A 21,776-nucleotide genomic window follows, 5' to 3' on the forward strand; every position below is an offset into this window, starting at 1 on the left:
GAACTACTTCTGGCTGTTCTGAGTGACCTCCAAATCTCTGAGTCTGTCATTTGTGCATTGGTTTAAATAAAATGGCTCAAAAGAAGTTGAGAATCTCTAGTGCTACTCTTGCAGAGTTTGGGTAGCTGTTCATGAACTGTTTGAACAACAAGGTACTGGAAGCCTAGATACCAGCGCCTAGTGTAAACTTTGTGATGCATGGGGCTTAAGCCTTCCATACATGCATTGGAGAGGCATCTTGTGCCCTCATGAAGGTAATACCCTTTATGGTAGACATCTGGAAGGTTATGAATTTGGAATTCATTCCATCTGAACATCAGGAAACACCTTTTTGCTGTGAGGGTGACTGAATGCTGTCAGAGGTTGCCCAGAGGGGTTGTGGAGTGTCCATCCTTGGAGATACTAAAAAGCTGCCTGGGCATGGTCCTGGGCAAGCTGCTTGAGGAGACCCTGCTTGAGCAGAGGGGTTGGAGAGGATGTTCTGCAGTGGTGCCTTCGAACCTCAACCGTTCTGTGATTCCTTAACTAGACCATGTATTCCTTAACTAGCTCCCTGGTCAACAACTAAGGGTTGACTTTTTATGACCAATATAATTTAAAATTGACTGTTCAGGTAGGACGGGGCTTTGGCAACCTGATGTAGTGAAAGATGTCCCTGCCCATGATCTTTAAAGGTCCCTTCTAACCCAAACCATCCTGTGATTCTGTGACTCTGACCTGGATTTCACAGCAAAGGTGCCATGTAACATCTGACCAGAGAGGTGAAGATGGTTCTCTCTTTTTCCGTGAGTCATCCAAGGGAAAAGTACACTCTGTCAACTCACTATTTAACTTTCAGAAACTAATATGTATACTGTCTGCTTCTGTATGCAGTTTCTGTAGGGTCAAAAAGTAAGTTCCATATTGTGTAAACTAACAATTATTTACTCACAGAAAAGAGTATGTGGGGTACAAGTTTCTCCTTAAGTGGCAAAAGATGTGCTAGTGTGTTCCTCCAGAAATGGCAGAAGCTTATCTGCCTTTACAAGCCAGGCAATTGCCCTGTGTGGCCTTAAAAACTTGTACTTAGTTATCTTCTGAAGAGCTGAGGTTTTGGTAAATACCTCACTACACACTAAAAAAACGGACTGTCAACAAGTTGGAAAATTATCAGTAAGCCTTGCAACCCATCTTTTTTGTGTGTCTAAAATGGTAAATCGAAATGACAGCATTTTAAGTTTAAATGTCTTAAAAGCTGTAGATAACTGGTGCACTCTAGCTTGATTCTTTTTGGAGAGTTCCTGAGATGAGGTCTTTGAAAATTAAGTGGTTCTAGTTTGTTAGTAGCCTGATGTTCTAGGCTTGTTGTGTTGGGAAAATATTTGCATTCTAAGTATTTTTTTTATTTATATATGTACATACTTAAGGGACCAATTAAGCAATCTGGACGTCCATAAATCCATGGGCCCTGATGGGATGCACCCGCGGGTGCTGAGGGAGCTGGCGGAAGTCATTGCTAGGCCACTCTCCATCATCTTTGCTAAGTCGTGGGCAACGGGAGAGGTGCCTGAGGACTGGAGGAAAGCGAATGTCACTCCAGTCTTCAAAAAGGGCAAGAAGGAGGTCCCGGGTAACTATAGACTGGTCAGCCTCACCTCCATCCCTGGAAAGGTAATGGAACAACTTGTCCTTGGTGCTGTCTCTAGGCACATCAAGGATAGGGGGATCATTAGGGGCAGTCAACATGGCTTCACCAAGGGGAAGTCATGCTTAACCAACTTGATAGCCTTTTATGAGGACGTAACCCGGTGGATAGATGATGGTAAAGCTGTGGATGTGGTCTATCTCGATTTCAGTAAAGCGTTTGACACGGTCTCCCACAGCATCCTCGCAGCTAAACTGAGGAAGTGTGGTCTGGATGATCGGGTAGTGAGGTGGATTGTGAAGTGGCTGAAGGAAAGAAGCCAGAGAGTGGTGGTCAATGGGACAGAGTCCAGTTGGAGGCCTGTGTCTAGCGGAGTCCCTCAAGGGTCGGTACTGGGACCAGTACTATTCAATACATTCATTAATGACTTGGATGAGGAAATAGAGTGCACTGTCAGCAAGTTCGCTGATGACACAAAACTGGGAGGAGTGGCTGACGCACCAGAAGGCTGCGCAGCCATTCAGAGAGACCTGGACAGGCTGGAGAGTTGGGCGGGGAGAAATTTAATGAAATATAACAAGGGCAAGTGTAGAGTCCTGCATCTGGGCAAGAACAACCCCATGTGTGAGTACAAGCTGGGGACAGACCTGTTGGAGACCAGCGTAGGGGAAAGGGACCTGGGGGTCGTAGTGGACAGCAGGATGACCATGAGCCAGCAGTGTGCCCTTGTGGCCAAGAAGGCCAATGGCATCCTGGGGTGTATTAGAAGGGGTGTGGTTAGCAGGTCAAGAGAGGTTCTCCTTCCCCTCTACTCTGCCCTGGTGAGGCCGCATCTGGAATATTGTGTCCAGTTCTGGGCCCCTCAGTTCAAGAAGGACAGGGAACTGCTAGAGAGAGTCCAGCGCAGAGCCACGAAGGTGATTAAGGGGGTGGAACATCTCCCTTATGAGGAGAGGCTGAGGGAGCTGGGTCTCTTTAGCTTGGAGAAGAGGAGACTGAGGGGTGACCTCACTGATGTTTATAAATATGTAAAGGGCAAGCGTCATGAGGATGGAGCCAGGCTCTTCTCAGTGACATCCCTTGACAGGACAAGGGGCAATGGGTGCAAGCTGGAACACAGGAGGTTCCACATAAATATGAGGAAAAACTTCTTTACGGTGAGGGCAACTGAACACTGGCACAGGCTGCCCAGAGAGGTTGTGGAGTCTCCTTCTCTGGAGACATTCAAAACCCGCCTGGACGCGTTCCTGTGTGATATGGTCTAGGCAATCCTGCTCTGGCAGGGGGATTGGACTAGATGATCTTTCGAGGTCCCTTCCAATCCCTAACATTCTGTGATTCTGTGATACTTACATATAAAATCTGAAATGCCTGTAAAAATGAGTTGACATGCGTGTCTTTTTATAAGGCAAACTAGAGCCGCTGTTTAATCTCTTGATGATATCCTTCCTGCAGCTGTTGTTGCGCTTCTCATCCCACTGATTCATTTGGATTTGCGTTTTAAAGGAACTAATGTACCAAGGAAGTTAAGAGAATGCACTTAAAATGACAAACCCAAATTACGTTTTCCCCAGTGTGCTTTATCTCTCTGTTTTTACCTACGTTTGCTACGTAGTGCTGTTTGATGCTGTGCTTCTTTATTTTGCTTATATTTTCCTGTCCTCTTATATGCATATAAACAAGTATGTACAGTAGGCCGTTAGATCATGACAGGTTCTTGGAGTTCCAGAACCAGTCTTCTGTCCAATACCAGTTACCACTATTTCCCTTAAACTAAAGTCTGAACTTGCCTTTTGTCATGATCTGGCTTAGGACAACTGCTTTTGAAGCAGTACATCTTCTGCTGTCACTTGGCAGAAAGTCTTTATTGTACTGACTCAAAGATACTATCTGATCTTGGAGGAGAGAGGGTGGAAGAGGGGAATTTCATCATCCCAATTCAGAGGAGATGCGATTAATCTAATATAGAGGTATCCACTGAAATAGAAAGGGGGTTTTGTGATCAAAAGTGCTGTTTCTTGCAAATAACAGCTTCAACATATCATGTTAACGTGGTCAAGCAGCCTGTGTTGGTTCATAGCCTATATAGTTTATAAAAATTTACTCTGCATTGACCTCTATCTCACATGTGAATTTCTTAGTGGAATTTTTTATCTTTAAAGTCTTAGATTATAAAAAATTATATAAAACAGCTTAGAAATTTTGGTAGCATATCAGAGAACCTACTTATCTTATGTCCTTTAAGTTGTAGACTATCAAATTATTTTGAAATTCACTTAATCAATTATATGAAATTGTGTAACAGGGAGAATGTGATGCGTTCCTGATTGTCTGGTGCTGGTGTTTTATGTCCTGAAACGTGAGACTTGTTAACTCTTGAAAATTATTTGCTGTAATATATGTGAAAATATTTCGTTCTCTGGAAACTGAGAATTTTATTTTATTCTTGTTCTTTTGTTTCCTTTTATAACTTTCAGTGTTGGTTTAACTTCTGCAGGCCAGTGACATATCAAGAATATAGAGAGCGCACACAAGAGACAGCTGCTCATGCCAGTGGATGGAGCAAGGTACCAAATAAGTGACTTTTACTTTGATATCTCTTGTATTATTTGATATCCACAGTGGTTTTTACTAGGTACAGTTATACTTCAGAGAGGAACAAGAATAAAAAGAACCCACTTGGTTTTAGGATGAAATAATTTTCACTCTCAGAATGGTAGATGTGGACATAATATGTAGTTTTTAGATAATTTAGCCAGAAGTTATCTAGTGGAAGTATTAGGTCAATCTTCCTTCATTATAGTAAAAAGAAAATTTAGAGTTGTTGCTTGACATAATTTTTTTACAATAATCAGTAAACATTTTTAAATTCCCAAGAGACGTTTATTGTTTTAGCAGTTTGGTAATGAATTCTGAGACAGATGTTTTCATAGTATTTCTCTACCATTTCTCTATTGTTTCACAATATTTAAATTGTTCAGAAAACATAAGGATGGTGTGCCTACCTGGTTTCAGGAGTAGTTGTCTCAAATGGTATGAAGCTTCTTTTTAAAACAAAATGCAAATCTGTAAATGAACTATCTTATAATAGTTTTAGTGTAGAATGAGTAGAATTACTGTTCCCAGAGTCATCTTTCATTAATGATTCAAATTCATCATCTTAATCATTCTCTGATGGGTTCAGTGGGCATCAGAAAAAGAATGAAAGAATGAAATATTTGCAAATTTAATCACAGATTGAGTGTTAAGATTTAGTCTTAAATTTAAAATGGAACAAGAAATGTTTTTTCCCTCTTTACATTTTTTTTTCCAGAAATACTTTTCCTTAGCTAGATTTCCCTGCTTACTTCAGAAATTGATGATCTAACCAAGGGTGTGGCCACTTCTAAAGCAGTTTATTAAACTTTGCTTGACAAGTTAGTGCCCGTGACTCCAGCAATTATAATCGGTGTGTGCGCGGTTTCAGTTTATCATCTTGTGATTCATAGCATTTTTCTTTAAACAACCATGAAATCTGATTATCAAGAAGGTGGCTTAAGCTAGCACATTTTATTTTTCAGTTGGTGAAAACTAAAACCAAGCATAAAACCAGTCATTGCGGCTCAGCTGGCAAGGGAGGAGGTGGATGGACTTTGTCAGTTGCCTACTGTGTCTCCATATGCTATTGGTACACACCTCTTGAAGATACAGCCCTGGGTAGATGAATCAGCCACATTTGGGGTTTTATGATTCAGCCTTCATTGCTGCTCCATTTGTGCAGGCCCTGTGGTTAGTGGATTTTGGTCCCCATCAGTTTGTGATTGAGAATATCATCCAGAAGATGTCTTTGTCATTTTTGCTTGCCTGTAACATTTGTTGCTACAAAACTTAACAGTCCACAAGCAAACCAGAATGGAAATTTTGTAGAACACAAACAACATCTGTTTATATTGTTTTTGTGGTAGCTTGATGCTTCAGGAATGCCTAGCAGTTCCTTTAATAATACTTGTTTTGAGGAGATGGAATACATTTATGTCGGTTTCATTTCCTTTTAAATTCCTTTATCATCTTAATCAGAATTGTATTTTATAACAGAAGAGAACGAGGTATCTTTTCCTTCAGCCTCAAGCTAGCTTAATTTTCACTCTAAAGAAGAAGCTGTTAGGAAAATAATTTTTAAAAGCAGCTATAAATAGACGTAGCGTTAGGTCTAATTAGCAGGCATACAGCAGGAAAATGAGGCTGTGATGGCCTCAGGTTTGTGAAAACCTGAAGGATGTATATTTAAATTGACTCTATCGGGAGAACTGAAGCTTATTCCCTTTTATAACTAAATAATAAGAAAACATACAACTAGCTGAGGTAGATGAACAGAATAATAATCATTCCCTGTGTCACAGTTTAAAGCTGGGCTGGCGATTAAACCTGCAGCAGACGCTCTCTGTTAACCCTCCCCCCCCCCACCCAAAGGGAAAGGGAAAGGGAAAAGGGAGAGAGACTTACGGGTTGGAAAGTTAAAACAGTTTTAATAAACCTATAATAATGAAAAAGAGTATAATAATAATATTGGAATAATCAAATATATACAAATATATATACAAAACCAAGATCGAGCTCCCCCGATGTCGGCAACGTCACCACCGGCACTGCAGGGCAGGCTCCGGGAAGGCCCAGGCTGGGCCTAGCGACGGTCGAGAGCTGGATTCAGGGATGCACAGATCAGGATCGGGGGCAGCAGGAAAACAGTCGGAGTCCTCCTTGGACACCGGCCATAGCAGAAAGAGCAAGAGCGAGCAAGAGGGGCGAGACCCTCGCGATCCCCCCGCTCTACACCGAGAATGACGTGTATGGGATGGAATACCCTCGTTGGTCAATTTTGGGTCACCTGCCCTGTCTGCTCCCCCCTGCAGCTGCGACCCCCCCCTTCAGCTTTTCACTTGTAAGCAGTGAGGAATCCAGCGGTGACCTTGGTTTCTCTAAGAAAAAAGTACAGCAAGAGCCTTACTGCACAACATCCCTACCGGTGCCTCAGCGATAACTACAAACTTCGAGCGTTATCAGTCCTGGAAGCAGACACTGTCTGCAAAAACATGCAGTTAGTTTCAGAAAGTGCAGTTATTTAGAGGAGACTTAGCTGAAAGTAAAAATCACTGAAAGGAAAATCGGCCTGGTTTAGGCCAAACCAGGACACCCTGTTACATGCTCACGGACCTTACATATCCTATAGTTTCTTGGGTGGAGCAGAAATTGAAGATGCACAGTAGCTGTGGCAGATACCAAAGGGTGAAAAATGTGGAAATGCCTTCCTGCAGACAGAATTCTGTGTGATCAAGGCTGTGGTTTGATCCAGACTAGAAGAAATAAAACAACTGAGGCTAGTAGATGAGATGTGTTTTCAGTTATGCGTAAGCTGTACCTGTTGCGCTCAGTAGTGGAAACTTACACAGCAAGATGTTCTTCTTGCTTTCAGTAGCGTATGAACTAGTATATAAAATCTCACTTTAAGTTTTTGAGCCTTTGCTGTTGTAGGTATGCATTATTATGTGTATGTATGTATACAAGCCCCACCTATTTAATGTATTGAATGTGATGCACACAGAGCCACACTGATCCCTTAAAGGCCCCGTATCTCTGTGGCACAAAGCAGACTCAAAAGTAGTCTTTGCAAATCTTCCTGGATGTTACGTATATGAGAGACAAGGCATACAGGTACTTCTGGGGGGTATTGGATCACCTGGCAGGCTAGCTCGGTGGAGGTTGAATGTGGACAAAGGCTTGATCTGTCTGGTTTATAATTGGGAAGGTGTCATTTTTAATCATACCAGTTTTCAAAGAACCTATTCATTATACAAGCATGAGCAGAAAGAAGAGACTTCTAAATATAGCTGTTATTTTTTCCATTTAAAAATGTGGATCTTTTCCAGAGAGCAGTGGTATGTTTGAACTGCTGAAGAGATTTGGTTAACTGACTAGTGCATGGGACATAAAGGAACATTTTCAGTCACTAAAACATGAATATCAATCTGAATGGGAAATATTGCAGGGTAAACTAATACACAGGAGCATCAGTTCTTCTATTAACATCCCACAGACGCAACGTTTACCTGCAGGCATTCGAAGCACTGGTTCTCAGTACAAAAATTTCAGGAAAAGAAATTATTTCATGTATTTCTCAGAAATTGTGATGTGAAAATAATAGGCATGGTGTTGGACTGTGTAAAGAAAAGGGAGTCGTCTTCACCCTGTATTTGAAATAAGGCTCTCATTAAAACAAAACAAAACCAAAGCCACCTCAAACTTAGGGCAAATTATATTTCTGTGATAAATGTAGTAAGAAATTGAAATAATCCACTGTTGAGTTTTTATGCTTTTTGCTTAAAATTGAATATTATATACATACGCCAGAATACATAATCCCACTCTTGTGCATCAGATAAAAGGACAACAAATACCGATACTGAGAGTCAGCTAAACTGGTAAGTAGGTTAGCAGTCATCGTAATGTCCCATTTTTACTGATTAATGAAGCCAAAGAAGAATACAACAAAAATGTAAGAAATAATCATGTAAATAATTAGATTAATTTTATGTTGAAGTAGTCAAAAGGTACACAGAAGTGGCAATTACTCTGGATATAGCTTCTTCAAAGTCTCTGAACTTTCTTTGTAATAATTTTTTTTTTGCATACACTTAAATTTGTAATATTGTACTATGGGATTGCAAGAGTCTAATTGACAGAAATCTTTCATTTACACAATTAATCAGAAATCTTCTGATAGTAAAGGTGTTTTTTTAAATGATTCTGTAGAAGTTTTCTCCTGCCAACTATTTTCTGGCATGCTGTGCTTGATATTGTGTATGTTTTTCTTCAATCAGAATATAAATAGCCCTAGCATTCCTTCCCAGGCATACTGGTGGAGGGAATTGCAGTTGCTTGGAATTGCTAAGGCTGTATTTTCGCTTTGGTCTGGTTAAATCTCATCACCATTCACGTAGCTACTTCTTATGTACAGAAAGCTGTTGTTAACCTTTATGGAAGTACTGTGAAGGGAATGTCTTTCACGATTTTAGGGACATGTCATGCAAACCTGTTCCTGTTCCTACTCGTCTCAAATGTAGAGATGCCAATAATTTCAGCAGGAAAGGAAAACCAGGTAGTGTTTGTTGGTCTGCATGGGACTGGATATTAGACTTTGAATTTGGTCCCTTGCTCCTGAGACCTGCAGAGGCTTGCTAAATTTGGGAGGAGTGGATGGATTAGATATGTAAGTTGGCAAAGGAAGATGGCAACAATCATGTTCAGTATGCCAGCATTTGAGCTCCCTTCATTTCCTAAGCAGCCTTTTTTTGCCTTTGTTTCTCTTGCCTTCAGTTTAAAGTAAATGTCAAGTATTTTGAGATCTCAGTGTTTGTGCTGTTGTAGAGTTACGTGGGTGTGCCCAAAGACTCTGAAAGATGCCTAGTCTTGACAGCATACTTTTTTTTTCTTTGATCCAAAAAGACTGGTTTCTTCTGACACTTACCTCACCTTGACCTGCCTCCTTAGTTTGTGCATTGTAAGCTTGCAACTCTTCTGCCTCTGAGTTGAGATTAATTACAAGAAACTCAAAAAACCTCAAGGCTTTTAAAGTTTGAGCACCATCTCGTTCCTAGTTAAATGACTGCAGTGTTAACTGTTCGTCCCAGAAGAACAGAACCTGTCTGCCATAGTATTGGACTCTCTCAGTTGTTAATCAGCTGGAATGTCTTAAATTTATCAGATTTCAGGCATTTTTAAGGCCCCATGTGTTTTTAGTGGTCCATCTCAGTGTGCCTCCACCATGGATTAGGTACAAATCTCAAACCCGGCCTACTTTTTCTGTTTGTCTTCCTCCAGCTTTGCATCCTAAGGTGTGTGATTTCTGGGAATAGTAATGAAGGATATTTACAGAAAAGAAAACCAGGCTGAAAGAGGAGGAGACTGGGAAAGGAAGGAGGCATTTGGAGATCAGTCTGAGTAGTAGTATTAGCCTGCATCTACCTTGTGCAGCTGGGAAACAATGTTCTTGTTTCCACAGTGAACAGGTGTGCAATGCAGTTGTCACAAACTAGGTGCAGTAAAACTTACAAATATTTTTCTCTTGTATCATAATAGTGCTTTTTCAGATGCTAATGGCTTCATTTCATACTAGTTTCCTGAACTTGGCAAAGGGCTGTATATAAACTTTGCCCAGAGGGCCACTTGCGTGCTCTAGGAGAATAAATTTAAAGTTTAAAAGTTCAACTGCATGTTGTTGAGGCAAACGAAAACATAATTTCAGAAGGAAGTGTCTAGAACTGTGTAATATGAAGGAGGTGGGTTCATAGTCTTGCATCTTACAGAGCAATTCGCATTGGGTTGAGGCTGAACATTCAGTTAATGCCAAAAGGTTTGGAAGGAGGAATGGGAGTAGGAAATGAGGGAGAGAATTCTGTATGTGTTAAATTTGGCATGGGAGGGAGAGTTTGAACACAGAGAGGGGTTTGTGTTTGTCATGTAATGTTATGCTGCTAGGAGGAGCTGGTTGTTTCTGTCCTGTCTGAAAGCCAAGTGTGGACTTCTAAAGTGACTGTCTAGTGCAGTGTATCTATTCAAGAATGTATGAGTTTACTGTTTAAATACAATATGGATGCATATCCCTTCAAACTATTTACTATGTTGCATCTTTCCACTTCTGGGGTAGCAAGTTCTGGACCTGTTCTGCTTCTTTAAGAAAGCACTGCAGTCCTGTTCAGTGAAACTCTTTAAGTTAGACTGTGGTGTTTTGCTTATCAGATTAAGTGCTTCTTTCTTACTGAATTGTATTGTGTTTCTGCCTTGTGTCTTCACAAAAATGAAGTGTATAGTCCCTGGTATCTTTGGACTTGTAGATTCAGACCTTTTCTGTGGACCACATGGATTCTTCTGTTTGACCTACACAGCAGTATTAATAATGCTTTCTGTATTTGTTCACCGTTCTTGTTTTTTGAAGGTCTTAGTACCCCTAGTTCTGCTACAACAATTTCTGATGGAGTTAACCAGACAGGGCCAGGAACCGCTAAGCGCACTTGTGAACTTCGGGGTGACATATCTAGAAGACTATTCTGCAGACTATATCATTCAACAAGGAGGATGGGTAAGAAGACGATGTTTCATTTTCATATTTTGTTCAAAGCTTATTTCTAAGTGTGATACTAGTCTTCAACAGGAGTGAAAGCTAAGAGGGGTTGCTAGAAGTACGCAGGTTAGAGAAGGAATGCCCCAGAAAAAGCAAAAAAAGCAGGAGGTCAGGCCCATACAGTTGGAAAGGAATCTTGGGCGGTCACCTATTTCACCTCTCTGCCCCAAGGCAGAACTGACTTTTACCCATTCATTTTCATGTTGACATTAAAGACCTATGTGATTGGACTCCACGATTCCCCCAGGCAGTCTGTTCCAGGCAGTCTGTTCCAGCTCTTTGCGTGTCTGGTTTGTTGGATTGCCGTTGAAATTGAAAAGGTCTTCAAGTGTCCAATAACAACTAGTTTTCATACACTGTGTGTTCAGATGCTAATTTGTTGCTATATGGTGAGCTTTTGTTTGTATGTTCTTTCCTGTTGATATACATACAGAATTGCATTTAGAAGCAAACACCCATAACAAGACATAATGTGCCTGAGAGGCTCATCTTTTTAATATTATCTTCATATTCTGGCAACTGCTAGAAATGGTATATGTTTTTTTTTTCCTCTTAAATTTCAGAGGGTTTTTTAGCAGGTAAATAATTGGGGAGCACTTCATACAGAAATGTCAGCAGGTACTAATTTATTTTTATAAGTGATAAAATAGCTAATGCATATTGGATTTTATAGCTATATAGGAACATGGATAGACTGAGCAATCAAGATGTCTTTGTACTGCATTTCCTTGTGGAAATTTTCAATTCATGGTAACCAATGTTCCTGAGTCATGGCATGCTGAGGAAGTTTCATTTAGAAATCCATCACAGAGGCAGCTCACAGCCTGGGTCTTGAAGGTAGAACTGTGCTAAAGGAGGCTGAGCTTTAGATGATTGGGTTTGGGAAGGATGCCAGATTTGAATGGAATTAATCTGGGATTAGTGAAATGGCTCCAGCAAGTTGATTTATTCTAAAAAGACAAGCTGTTCAGGAAAACCCAGTGATTAAAAAGTGCTAATAGGAAAAATCTCATTCAGACAGCTTCTCGTGTTTCAGGACTTTACCTGATCTTTTCTTTAGGAGTAGTTTGTTCGAGAATTTCTGCACATCTGCACCTTCCTGTATCCTTTCCCTTCCCCAGCAATTGTGATAATTGTTTTCAAAGCCTGCGGGAGGGATTGTTTGTCTTTAATGGACAGAAACACTGGCAACATGCAGCCAAATGACCTTAGGTCATTTGATAAATGCACTCGCATTTCAAAGTATTTTCATCACAGGGACGGTCCTTACTTGCAGCTTTGAGACAGATGGATGTTCGTGCTATTTTGCTTTTCTGCTTTTTTTTTTTTTTTAACCTCGGAAAAGGCTGCGGTCTGTTCTCTAGCCCCTATATGAGGCCTGCTATAAACATACTTAATACAGCGCAAAGCCTCTGAAAACCAGCAGCTTTCCAGCATGACCTCCAAGGGAGGGGGCCGTGCTTTGTGTTTGTGTGACTGTGCATGTATGTACAGATCTGGGTAGTCAGTGTTTGATGGGCTACAAGCTTGTCTGTATACATCCAGTCAGGCATAAAATCAGACTGACATAAGCGGTACAGCAAACAAGCCAGAGCTATTTTTGAAACAGCAGAAGAGGCGAGGAAAGAGACAAGGTGATGAAAATCCTTTCCAGCCGAATTACTGTAGCTGCACTAACCCTTTGTGAGTTGCTTTGGGGATGGGGTTGGGGACCCACCGGGCTTGTGGCTTTACTTGGAGGAAAAGAATATATGGTTTTACCGTATTTTTTTTTCCTGTTAGGAAAATGTTCATTTTTACTGAGTGGCTTGCTTCTCGGTTTGTTCCGAGTCTGGGGGCTGGTGTTCTGGGGATGGCAGTGCTGGGAACAGGGCGTGGGGTGAGGGTGGGAGAGTTTGTGTTTCTGAGAAGGGCTGGGGAAGAGCTGCATTGCAGGCTGTTAGCCATCACACAAGTGTTTTGCATTTTTTAAGATAAGCATCTGCCACAGGGGCTGTGTGTGCCAGATCAAGTTGTCAGTAATACTTTGCTAGAGCCATAAGGGCAATGTATAAACCTGGGAGTCTCCAGTGAATTATGTCGCTGTGACAGTAAGAGGTTCAATTTTTGTGTTATTCTGGAGCGGTGTGAAGATAGGTCTTTCCTACAGCTGCTAAGGGCTTACTTAAAACTGAGAAGATATTAGATCAGCTTGTCTGTTTTTTTGTGTATCAGGAACAGAGGAGAGCTTCACAGGAGTCAGCTTTTTGGAGGCAGACCTGAAAAATTCTGTAGTGTCTCTGGTGCTGTCTCTTCCCTTGGCACCATGTAATTTAGGATCTTCATCAATTTTTGAAGTCAGCCTTTGCCAAGAGGGAAGTAGCCAGTTAAAGGTAAGGGGTCAGCTGAGCCCTTCCTATGCCCCACTGTGGATCTGTGGAGTCAAAATTTTAGAGAGCTGTGTCATACAGTGGGACCACTTGCTGCGTCATGCTGTGCAGCCACGATGCAGCTGGAAAAGCTCCCGAGGTTCTGCACGTGTGCAAGACTTCAAGTTGTTTTGTGGGCTTGGGAGGCTTATAGGTCCAGGAAAGCATCTGATTGAGGATGGTGGATAACAGTTAACTGGAAGCCAAATTGCTAGCTCAAGGGAATAAAGGTTGATAAATTGGATAGCTATGCAGTAGATTTCAAGAAATGGGCGTGGCTTGTGAGGAATGGAAAATTTGGGTTACTAGAGGTAGAGCTTCTGAGATGAGAAGCCGCTTTTTGATTTTTTCATCCTAATCCTGCAGAGATATGGTGATGACATGATGTGTTGAAACAATGAATGTTCCCCTCCCTATTTTCCCTTCAGGCACTAAAACTGTAATTCAGCTAACTTTTCATAGTAGGGTGGGAATGGATGTAATGGTTGGTTGGTGAGAGAATGGCTGGTGTATTTTTATGTTCAAGTGCATACAATATTTTGATACTATAATTCTGGCCATTGTGGATGCTGTTCCGCTTCTCCTTGGTCTGTTTTACTGCTTTAGGGTGAAAGTCTTCCAAGTAGGAATGTCTGCAGTGCACTATGTATTGGGTTTGGATGCAGCTGTCAACATAAACGTGAATGAAGAGGTCAAATGACTACTCCATCTAGTTTAGAGTCTCTTAGATTTGCAGGTAGATGCAAACTGAGTTTGGAGGACTGTAGGAAAGCAAGGAAATCTTGCTTTCTTCTGGACAGCCTCCCTCTTTCACTAACTGCAGTGACAGGTTTGGCTGCAGCTCTTACATTTACCCTGCTTGACTTTAAGTTTTAGTGTGATCTCTCTTTTGGAGCAAAAAGCATGTTTGGCATTCCAGGTTCTCTAAATAGCCACATTGGGGACACACATTTCTTCCTCCTGACTCTGTGTTTAGAACCCAATTGGTCATACTGAGATCTCATTCCCTTATCGTTTTGAACCATTACCAACCAATTCCCAGCTTGATTTAGCAGTAGCTTCGTTCTCCTCTTTCCCGAAAGCAATGTTAGGGCTCAACAAACTGACACGCAGTGTACATACTTTCCCCTCCCCTTTTCTCTTCTTCCCTCCCTTCTCCTCCTCTCCCCTCCCTTCCCTCCTCGTACCTCCCCTCCCTTTTTGCTCTGTCTGACTTCTCCAGGGCTGAATGCTGCTGCATCAGAAGCAATTCTTGGTCTCCTGGAAAAGTGCACAGTAAGGCCAGTCAGTTGGTAAGGTTTTTTTTTTTCCTCTTCCTTTCCTACCCCTCCTCCCAAATAATTTATTTCTTCTTAAGATCTGTGGATCCTGTTTTCCACGGTTAGATTTCATCTATGTTGAAATAGTCTGGGAATGTCTATAAGGAGGAAAAAGTATAAGATTACTTGGAAGCTAGCTGCTTTTTCTTTTTTTCTCAGATTCACATTCATATAACAAGCCTATCTGATTCTCACTTGTTTGAAAGAGGTGAAATAAGTGCATGCAATCGGCGTTTATCGGTATTCAATTAGTAACCTTTCTTCCCTGAGTAAGAGGCTGGTATTTGTATTTGTGATCCGTAGCTGAAATTTTCTTTGCCTTCCCAGGGTTCTTGTCTCATGATGTTCAGACTCAGGTTTGAATTTAACTAGTTATTTGCCCATGTTGAAGAGAGTAAAAGTAAATTTGCTTGAAATATGCACAGTGTTTGCAGTTTCTTATCTCAGCCTTGGAAGAGCTGTTCTCTATTTCCAGTGTTTTGTCTTGGGGTTTTCTGCCAGTTTTGACATTTTCTTTGCTGCTGGTGATTGAATAATCGATGTACTAGAGTCTGTTAACAATCTAGAGGAGAAAAAACAGTAAAGAAACACTTGTCATCCTGGGGAAGCAAGGCAGTTGCGCTACTGGCGATTAAAATCTCCTCCTGCAGCAGTCCAGGTCTCTGCCTTGAGAATGACAATGCAGAAATATAGAGACGTGCTCCACTGGAGGAGAGAGAAGTAAGTTTAATATGGTAGAGATGCAAGAAAGGGCAATCTAATTAGAGAAGTCCTAGAAAGGAGTTCTCCTTTCAAAATAATTTTACTTTACGCTTGTATCATGGACCACGGTGGTGAAACGTCCACTTTTATTTCTGTGTAGCTTCTTTGGTACAGTAATAGATTTTTTTATTTTTTAGGCACTGTAGCTGAAGGAGAAGGAACTTAAATGGTCAAGGAGCAACTAGGTCTCGTTTCTTTTTTCCTTTCCAACAGCTTCAGATCGGTCTGTCTGAAGAAGTGGTCTCTAAATAACTGAATTTACTTCAATTTAAACCAAAAAGACTGAAACCTTAAAGGGTGTTTGTTGCTTTGGTGCTGACTCTGTGCGGGTAGTAGAGGTTATGTTGGAGGGCAAGGGAAGGAATAGGATCATTTCTGCAGGCTGTTCTAGCCAAAGCATTCCTTGAAGGGGATGAGAGCCGTGGCTGCAATATCAGTGCGCTTTGCTTTGGTTCACACGACTTTTTTTTTTCCTTTTTTTTTTTTTTCTTAATAAAAAGTACAGTCCTATTTGTGGACTCTGCTCTGTTTTTCTAGCCTCCACCTATCTTGACAGTTTCACAAAGATGTGTACTACAGTAAATGCCTGAGGGCTTTTTGTTTTTTTTTTTTATGTGCTGTTCTAGATTTGGGCATTATCAGCTGCCCATTTTATAATCCATTTCTCTGAAGGATTAGCAAGGTAATGCTGTCAGGTCTGACTTCAGCGAGGGCTTGAAGGGGCCCGGCATAGTGGGGCTGCGGACGGCGGCACAGAGCACATGGAACTGCAGCCCGGTGGGCACGGGTGGGAGTGAAGCTGTCCCGACCCCAGCAGCCATCTGTGGGCTCAGCCTTTGCCTGCTCAGCCCTTGGCACAGGCGGCACTTCACCAGCACACGGCTGCTCCTCTATTATAGCTAGAAATCATATGACAAGCGCATTCCCAGCTCTGGGGAAATTTGTTATTGTGGGAAATTTGCTTATTTCCCCAGAGGGAGATCTCTTGGGATCCCTGGACACAGACCAGTTCATCACTCCTTGCCTTCTGTTTTTCAGACACTAGATTTTAAGCACAAATACATTTGATGAGTTCCTTGTTCTTGCATCATTGCAGTGATGCTGTCGGTGTGAGGAAAGCAATGACTGAACCTCATTTCTTTCTGATAAGTTATGTTACAAGGTGAAGTCAGTACTCTCACCTAAAAAACTTCCTAGCTGTGTTGAGTGTTCTGTATTTTTTATCATGGTAAAGATTGCTCTCCTGGAACGTTTGCATTCTGCCAGCACTTCCTCCTGTACTCTTTTTCTTGGGGATTTTATGTGGGTCTATTTAGTTTCAGGGGGGAAAAAAGTTGAGGGAACATAGATATTTTTTCCCACAAGGTGGCACTCCTCTCTGACCCCTATACAGAATTTTTGCTTCTACTGGACAAAGTCAAGATCTGGGGTATATGGGTGGCTTGGTGGGCTGTATAGCTTTTCTGGGGGCTTTTTAGTGTCTTTGGAGGTGAGTTTTGTATGAGTTGCCCATCCACATCATGCCTTTCTTGAACAGGCTTAGCTGTAACCTGCCTGTTTATACTTCTCTAAGAACTGAACCAGAGAGACCAGTCGAGCTTTTCAGAACACTTAAAAGTAGAGCAAACCCCAGAAGAATACACACAGCGTCCACAGCAATTAGACATAGTCGGTTTGTATGTGCCTGGTCTTCTCAGCTTACAGGGCAGGGCTTTCAAGGTCTCCTCTAAGATGCAGTAAATGCTCTGTTGGACACCTTAATGGCGATCTCTTCCCATTCATTATCTAGTAACACCTCCATTACAGATTCAATGTGTACTACTATTCCTACTACTTTTGTAGGAAAAAAGTTACTTTTATCTTTGAGACATTCAGAATTTTTATTTGAATATCTGTTTCCACCAGAAGCAGCTTTACATAAATCAGGCTGAAATTATTATTCTGGTAAACAAGGATGTTTTTTTTTCTTATGTGTAGTTAAAGTTTTTGCTGTTCAGCAAAAATAACTACTATAGTTAGTAAGTCAGATTGTTTGTATATGGTTAATAACAGACCTATTAGAAAAGTATGAAAAATAGTATAGTCATCATGAGAGTCAGTTTCCAAGTCTTTTTTTTATGTTTGCTGTCTTTATATCATAATTGAAACTTGAGAGGTGTTTTTAGTAGCAATTTCATACTATATGTTAAAGGTTGGTAGTGTTCTGAATCCACCGCTGAGAATGATTGTCAGGAAAGTTCAGATTACTGACACTGGCAGGACTACAGCTGAATCCAAACTGGTGGGTTCTGCTTATTGGAAGACCGTTCAGATATTTTTTTTCATCATTTCGTTACCAGTTTACAGTTGTCTAGTGTAGCTCACCCTGTAATGTAATAGCTATAACCTATCCTGAGGGCTAGTCTAGCACATTTGTTAGAAATGCTTTCTGTCACTTGTAGAAGTCTTGTGGAAGATTTCTACAAGCCAAACCTCATAGGTTGAGGACAGTGATTGACTTCTGGAGCTCCTTTTTTAGGTCTGCAAATGCCACCTCGACAGAATTAAGTATATCTTCTCCTCAAGACTGCCTCACGTGCTGTGGGCCATCCTTCACAGAATCACAGAATCACAGAATGTTAGGGATTGGAAGGGACCTCGAAAGATCATCTAGTCCGATCCCCCTGCCGGGGCAGGATTGCCTAGACCATATCACACAGGAACGCGTCCAGGCTTGTTGTGCTCTAGACAAAAAGGGAACTATCCAGTTCTCCTTCTCATCATAACTTGTGCCAACTCTTCCCTCAAGTGGCAGTGGTTGGGATCAGGAGTGGCAGGGTGCTGCACTGAGGGACTTACTCTTGCTTCTCTAGACATACATGACGTGGTTCCGTAAGCATGCTGGGGAGGAAAAGCAATCCAAGTTTGCAAGTCTCTCATCTCAAATTTGAAAAAGAGGAACTCTGATTTTTCTGGTCTGGAGCAGTAGACTATCCATTTACAATAAAAAAAAAAAAACAGATAAAGAAATGCTTACATACATTCCTTATTTACAGTTAAATCTAAAGTGTAGGGCTTATATAAGGCCTCAGGTTATTAAAAATCCTTCCACATGTTCCATCCTGTCCTGAATTAATCTGTCTGTGGAAGCTTTGCTTCTGGGTCACAACTGTAGATGAATCAAGAGAATTGTCCTAAATATCATTCAGTTTTTATTGCAGCTGCTTTAAAAAAAAAAAACAAACCAAAAAACACAAAACCAACAACAACAAAGTGCAAAACTCAGCCGAATCAGCACAAAATCCTAGCTTTATCCTCTTGACTTTCTGAATTAACTTTTAGTTCAGCTCAAGAAATATTAATCGTGTATCCTAAGTAATGCCTATTACTGCCTGGCTTTTCAATTAAAACTTCATAAGCTTTTAATGAAAAAGTAGTGAAATCACCCACTGACACTCGGTGTGTTAGCTTTCCCCTAGGTTTCTCAACCTCGGGCGCTCTGTCTCTTCAGGCTTCGAGAGTTGTGTCCCTGAGGCACTGACATGGAAGTTAAACTGTCTGTAAAGACAGAAAGGAGTCAGCCAGGCTTTATAAGGCTCTGATTTATAGGGAGCCAGTGACTGATAACTGTTTTGAGGTCAGCGCGGCTGGGCTTCGTGAGAAAAGGAACAATAAAATGCCTGAGCCTCTTAGGCCCTCCCTTCTGCTGAGGGCAGGATGGGTGTAGCGTCGGTATGCATATTAATGAAGTGTTTGAAATGTTAAGGATTGCCCATGTTTCCCCTGTTACCATCCCTTCATTTCCTTACCCTCTCCAGAGCAGTTTATCCTGCACATTACCCTCAGCACATGCCCAGATCTTACCTGTATTTTGTGAGGAGCGTATCTCCAGTGGAAGAGCTCCAGCAAAGCACGTGGCCTTTAAAAAAATGCCCTGATATATGGGAATAACTAGAGTAACTAATGCCTGTTCCTTGTATGTCAGTGTTGCCTCCCTGTCTGTTTGTTAACCTGCTGAGGATCTAGCATTACACCATACTGAGCTAAGATGCTTTGCTGAGCCTCGGCGGCTACTGGTCCACATAGTAGCTGTGGTGGTACTTTGTCTATGTTACTTGTTCATTTTTATCATGGTCAAATCACCTGTGGGTTCCCCCCAACGAACAACTTTGATTCTCCTTATGAGAGGAAAGGGAAAAGTTAAGAGCGGTGGATCAGGAATAGAGCAGAAGCGGGGGCTGGAGAAATCCGTATGGACGAGTATCAGGATGGCTTAAATGTCACCGTGGTCTCTGTGCCTGACTGTCCCCATTGACTGGAGGTGGCTCCCCCTCCCTACCGTGGGCTGCTGAGTCACCGCTCAAAGGCTCTTGCCTTTCCCCACTGTGCGCTATATGACTTCAGGGGAATTTAGGCCGTCCGAATGTGGCCCTAGTTGGTGCTTTTTTTAGTTTATTACTGAAAAGAAGTTGGCTACAATCGCCAGAGCTCACAAGCCCGTAGAAGCATAGTGTGGGTTCGGAATGGTTTTTTTATATGCTTCACGTGGAACCAGTCACAGCAGCATGGGTGCACTTCCAGCGGTACGTTAAGAGCAGAGCTGTTATCAGCTGTGTGTGTCCCTGTTGGTTTTGCTAGCGTCAGATCACAGATGTAGTCTGGTTTGTTGTGATGTGCTGCGGGTGGGAAATAAATTGATTCAGATTTGTGGAAGGGTAGAGCTGAGCAGAGAAGAGGGTAGTACAGAGCTTCATGAGACTGCAGGTTTTACCCCTAGTTATTTTGTTGTTTAACTGCCGTTGTTTTGAGTCTGTATTGCCTGTGGAAATAAAAAATTTGCTATGATCATAGGTGTCTGTTAGTAGCTTACATTGCAGTGAAAATATCTCCTACTTAAGCAACATCCAGAAAAAATCCTGATGATCAAAGGGGCAAATGTACGATCTCAGAGTGTCTGGGCAGGTCAGGGCTGCCTCTCCACCTTCAACACAGGGCGGTGGAAGCTAACCACAGTGACTGACTCCTGCAGTGCTGCTCTCGAGTCTCTGCTGGAACAGGGCAGGTCAGTGCTGCGTGTGGAGTCCTGTCCTCCTGGGCTGTGTAGCAGTCCTGGCCCACACTGCTCCATATTTGCTCTCTTTGGATCTGGTAACCTCTGCTTTTACTTAAGCTTCTTGGCTCTTCTTTTCCAATGCCTTTACTTTGCAATGCTGGTTGCTTCCTCCTAGGTGGTAGAGCTCAATTTTATTTTAATAGCCTGAGCTGCATTTGAAAAGAATTTCATTCTTCTAGTGAAACATGACTTTCGGGAGGTTACCGGAGTCTTGAATTCTCAGTCACTGCTCACAGAGCAGAACTTGCTTTGGATTTGTTGATGTATGTGTGGTGTCTGAACATTTTCACAAATATAATGCTTTATTATTTTCTTATGAATCAAGACTTAGGTGTTTATTGAATGGCTTGATCGCTTTTGTCCTTCCCCTGAGGAATTCTGTGTACCATTTCACTTTAGAGTTCCTGAACGTGTTACTGACCCAGATGATGCTTCCCATACCCAAGCAATTTAAAGGCATTTATGAAAAAAAGTTCCTTTTGAAGTGTTCTGTGAGATTCCTTTACTTGTGCACAAATGCCTTCCAAAACTCCAAGGGCTGAGAAAATGAGATTTAGATCCCACCCCTGCCAAAATACATTATGAAATCTTGTCATTCCCAGCGCTGACCTGTACTACAGCCTCCACCGCTGTACAAAAGTCTCCAGGAATGGGTCCATCAAGTTTTGCAAAATGGCAAGGTGTTTTGGGGGAGTGGGTAGAGAACTCTCACTCCTGTGCTCAACTCAGGCTCCACTGACACCCTTTTCACAAAGTTTATTCATAGGGCAATAATTTCCACCGTGAAAGATTAAAGTGTTACTGCCTGTAAGTTGCACAGCTCTCTCAAGTGCCAGTTCGGTGCTTTCACCAGGGATCCGCTCCTGCTTCAGTTGCTTTCACTGCAGCTACTGCCAGTGACCAGCAGTGTTTGTGCTCTCTCCTGTGCCTGCCAGCTTGTTTTTTGGGGTTTTTTTGTGGATTTTTTTTGTGTGTGTGGAGATCCTTCCCCCTGCTAGGGAAGTGAGGAGTTGCAGTGCCTCTGTGGAGAGTATGCCGGTGTCTGTGGAGAGTCCGGGCCTCCCGTGCTTTCCTGAGAGCCAAGTGCATTGCTGCTGGCCCAGGCGCTGTGAGTATGCCTGCTCGAAGTTAGAAACCATTGACTTGTAGGCCCTGAACTCCTTGCATATTAGGAACTAAGTGATAGTTGGAATTACCCAAGCTGAAATGTATTTTCCTTCTGCTCTCTAAGCCAGGGCACTGGTATCAATTCGGCTCTTTCGGCATCAGTGCGAGCAGGTGCAGCTGCTGGCCCTGCTCCACCCAGTCATGCTCGAGCGTCTCAGTGGGCCAAACTGGACACTGATCGGGATTAAAAACAACTCAGCAAAATAAAGAATGTGTTTGTTTTTAACTTGGATGAGTTCCTGACACAGAC

The 21,776-nt window shown here is 42.0% G+C and overlaps 1 protein-coding gene across 3 annotated transcripts in view; it reads left to right on the forward strand.

The window, feature by feature from the left end:
- Positions 1 to 21,776, forward strand: part of BCL2L13 (BCL2 like 13) — a 49,770-nt gene that overhangs the window by 19,576 nt on the left and 8,418 nt on the right. For 2 of the 3 annotated variants that reach the window (XM_068400660.1, XM_068400661.1), the window contains exons 5-6: positions 4,122 to 4,191; positions 10,593 to 10,736. In XM_068400660.1, the coding sequence (XP_068256761.1) occupies positions 4,122 to 4,191; positions 10,593 to 10,736 (214 nt within the window). The remainder of the gene's footprint in view (positions 1 to 4,121; positions 4,192 to 10,592; positions 10,737 to 21,776) is intronic. The other variant, XM_068400662.1, reaches the window with a different exon arrangement.

Source organism: Nyctibius grandis, chromosome 5, assembly GCF_013368605.1.
Source record: "Nyctibius grandis isolate bNycGra1 chromosome 5, bNycGra1.pri, whole genome shotgun sequence".
NCBI lineage: Eukaryota > Metazoa > Chordata > Aves > Nyctibiiformes > Nyctibiidae > Nyctibius > Nyctibius grandis.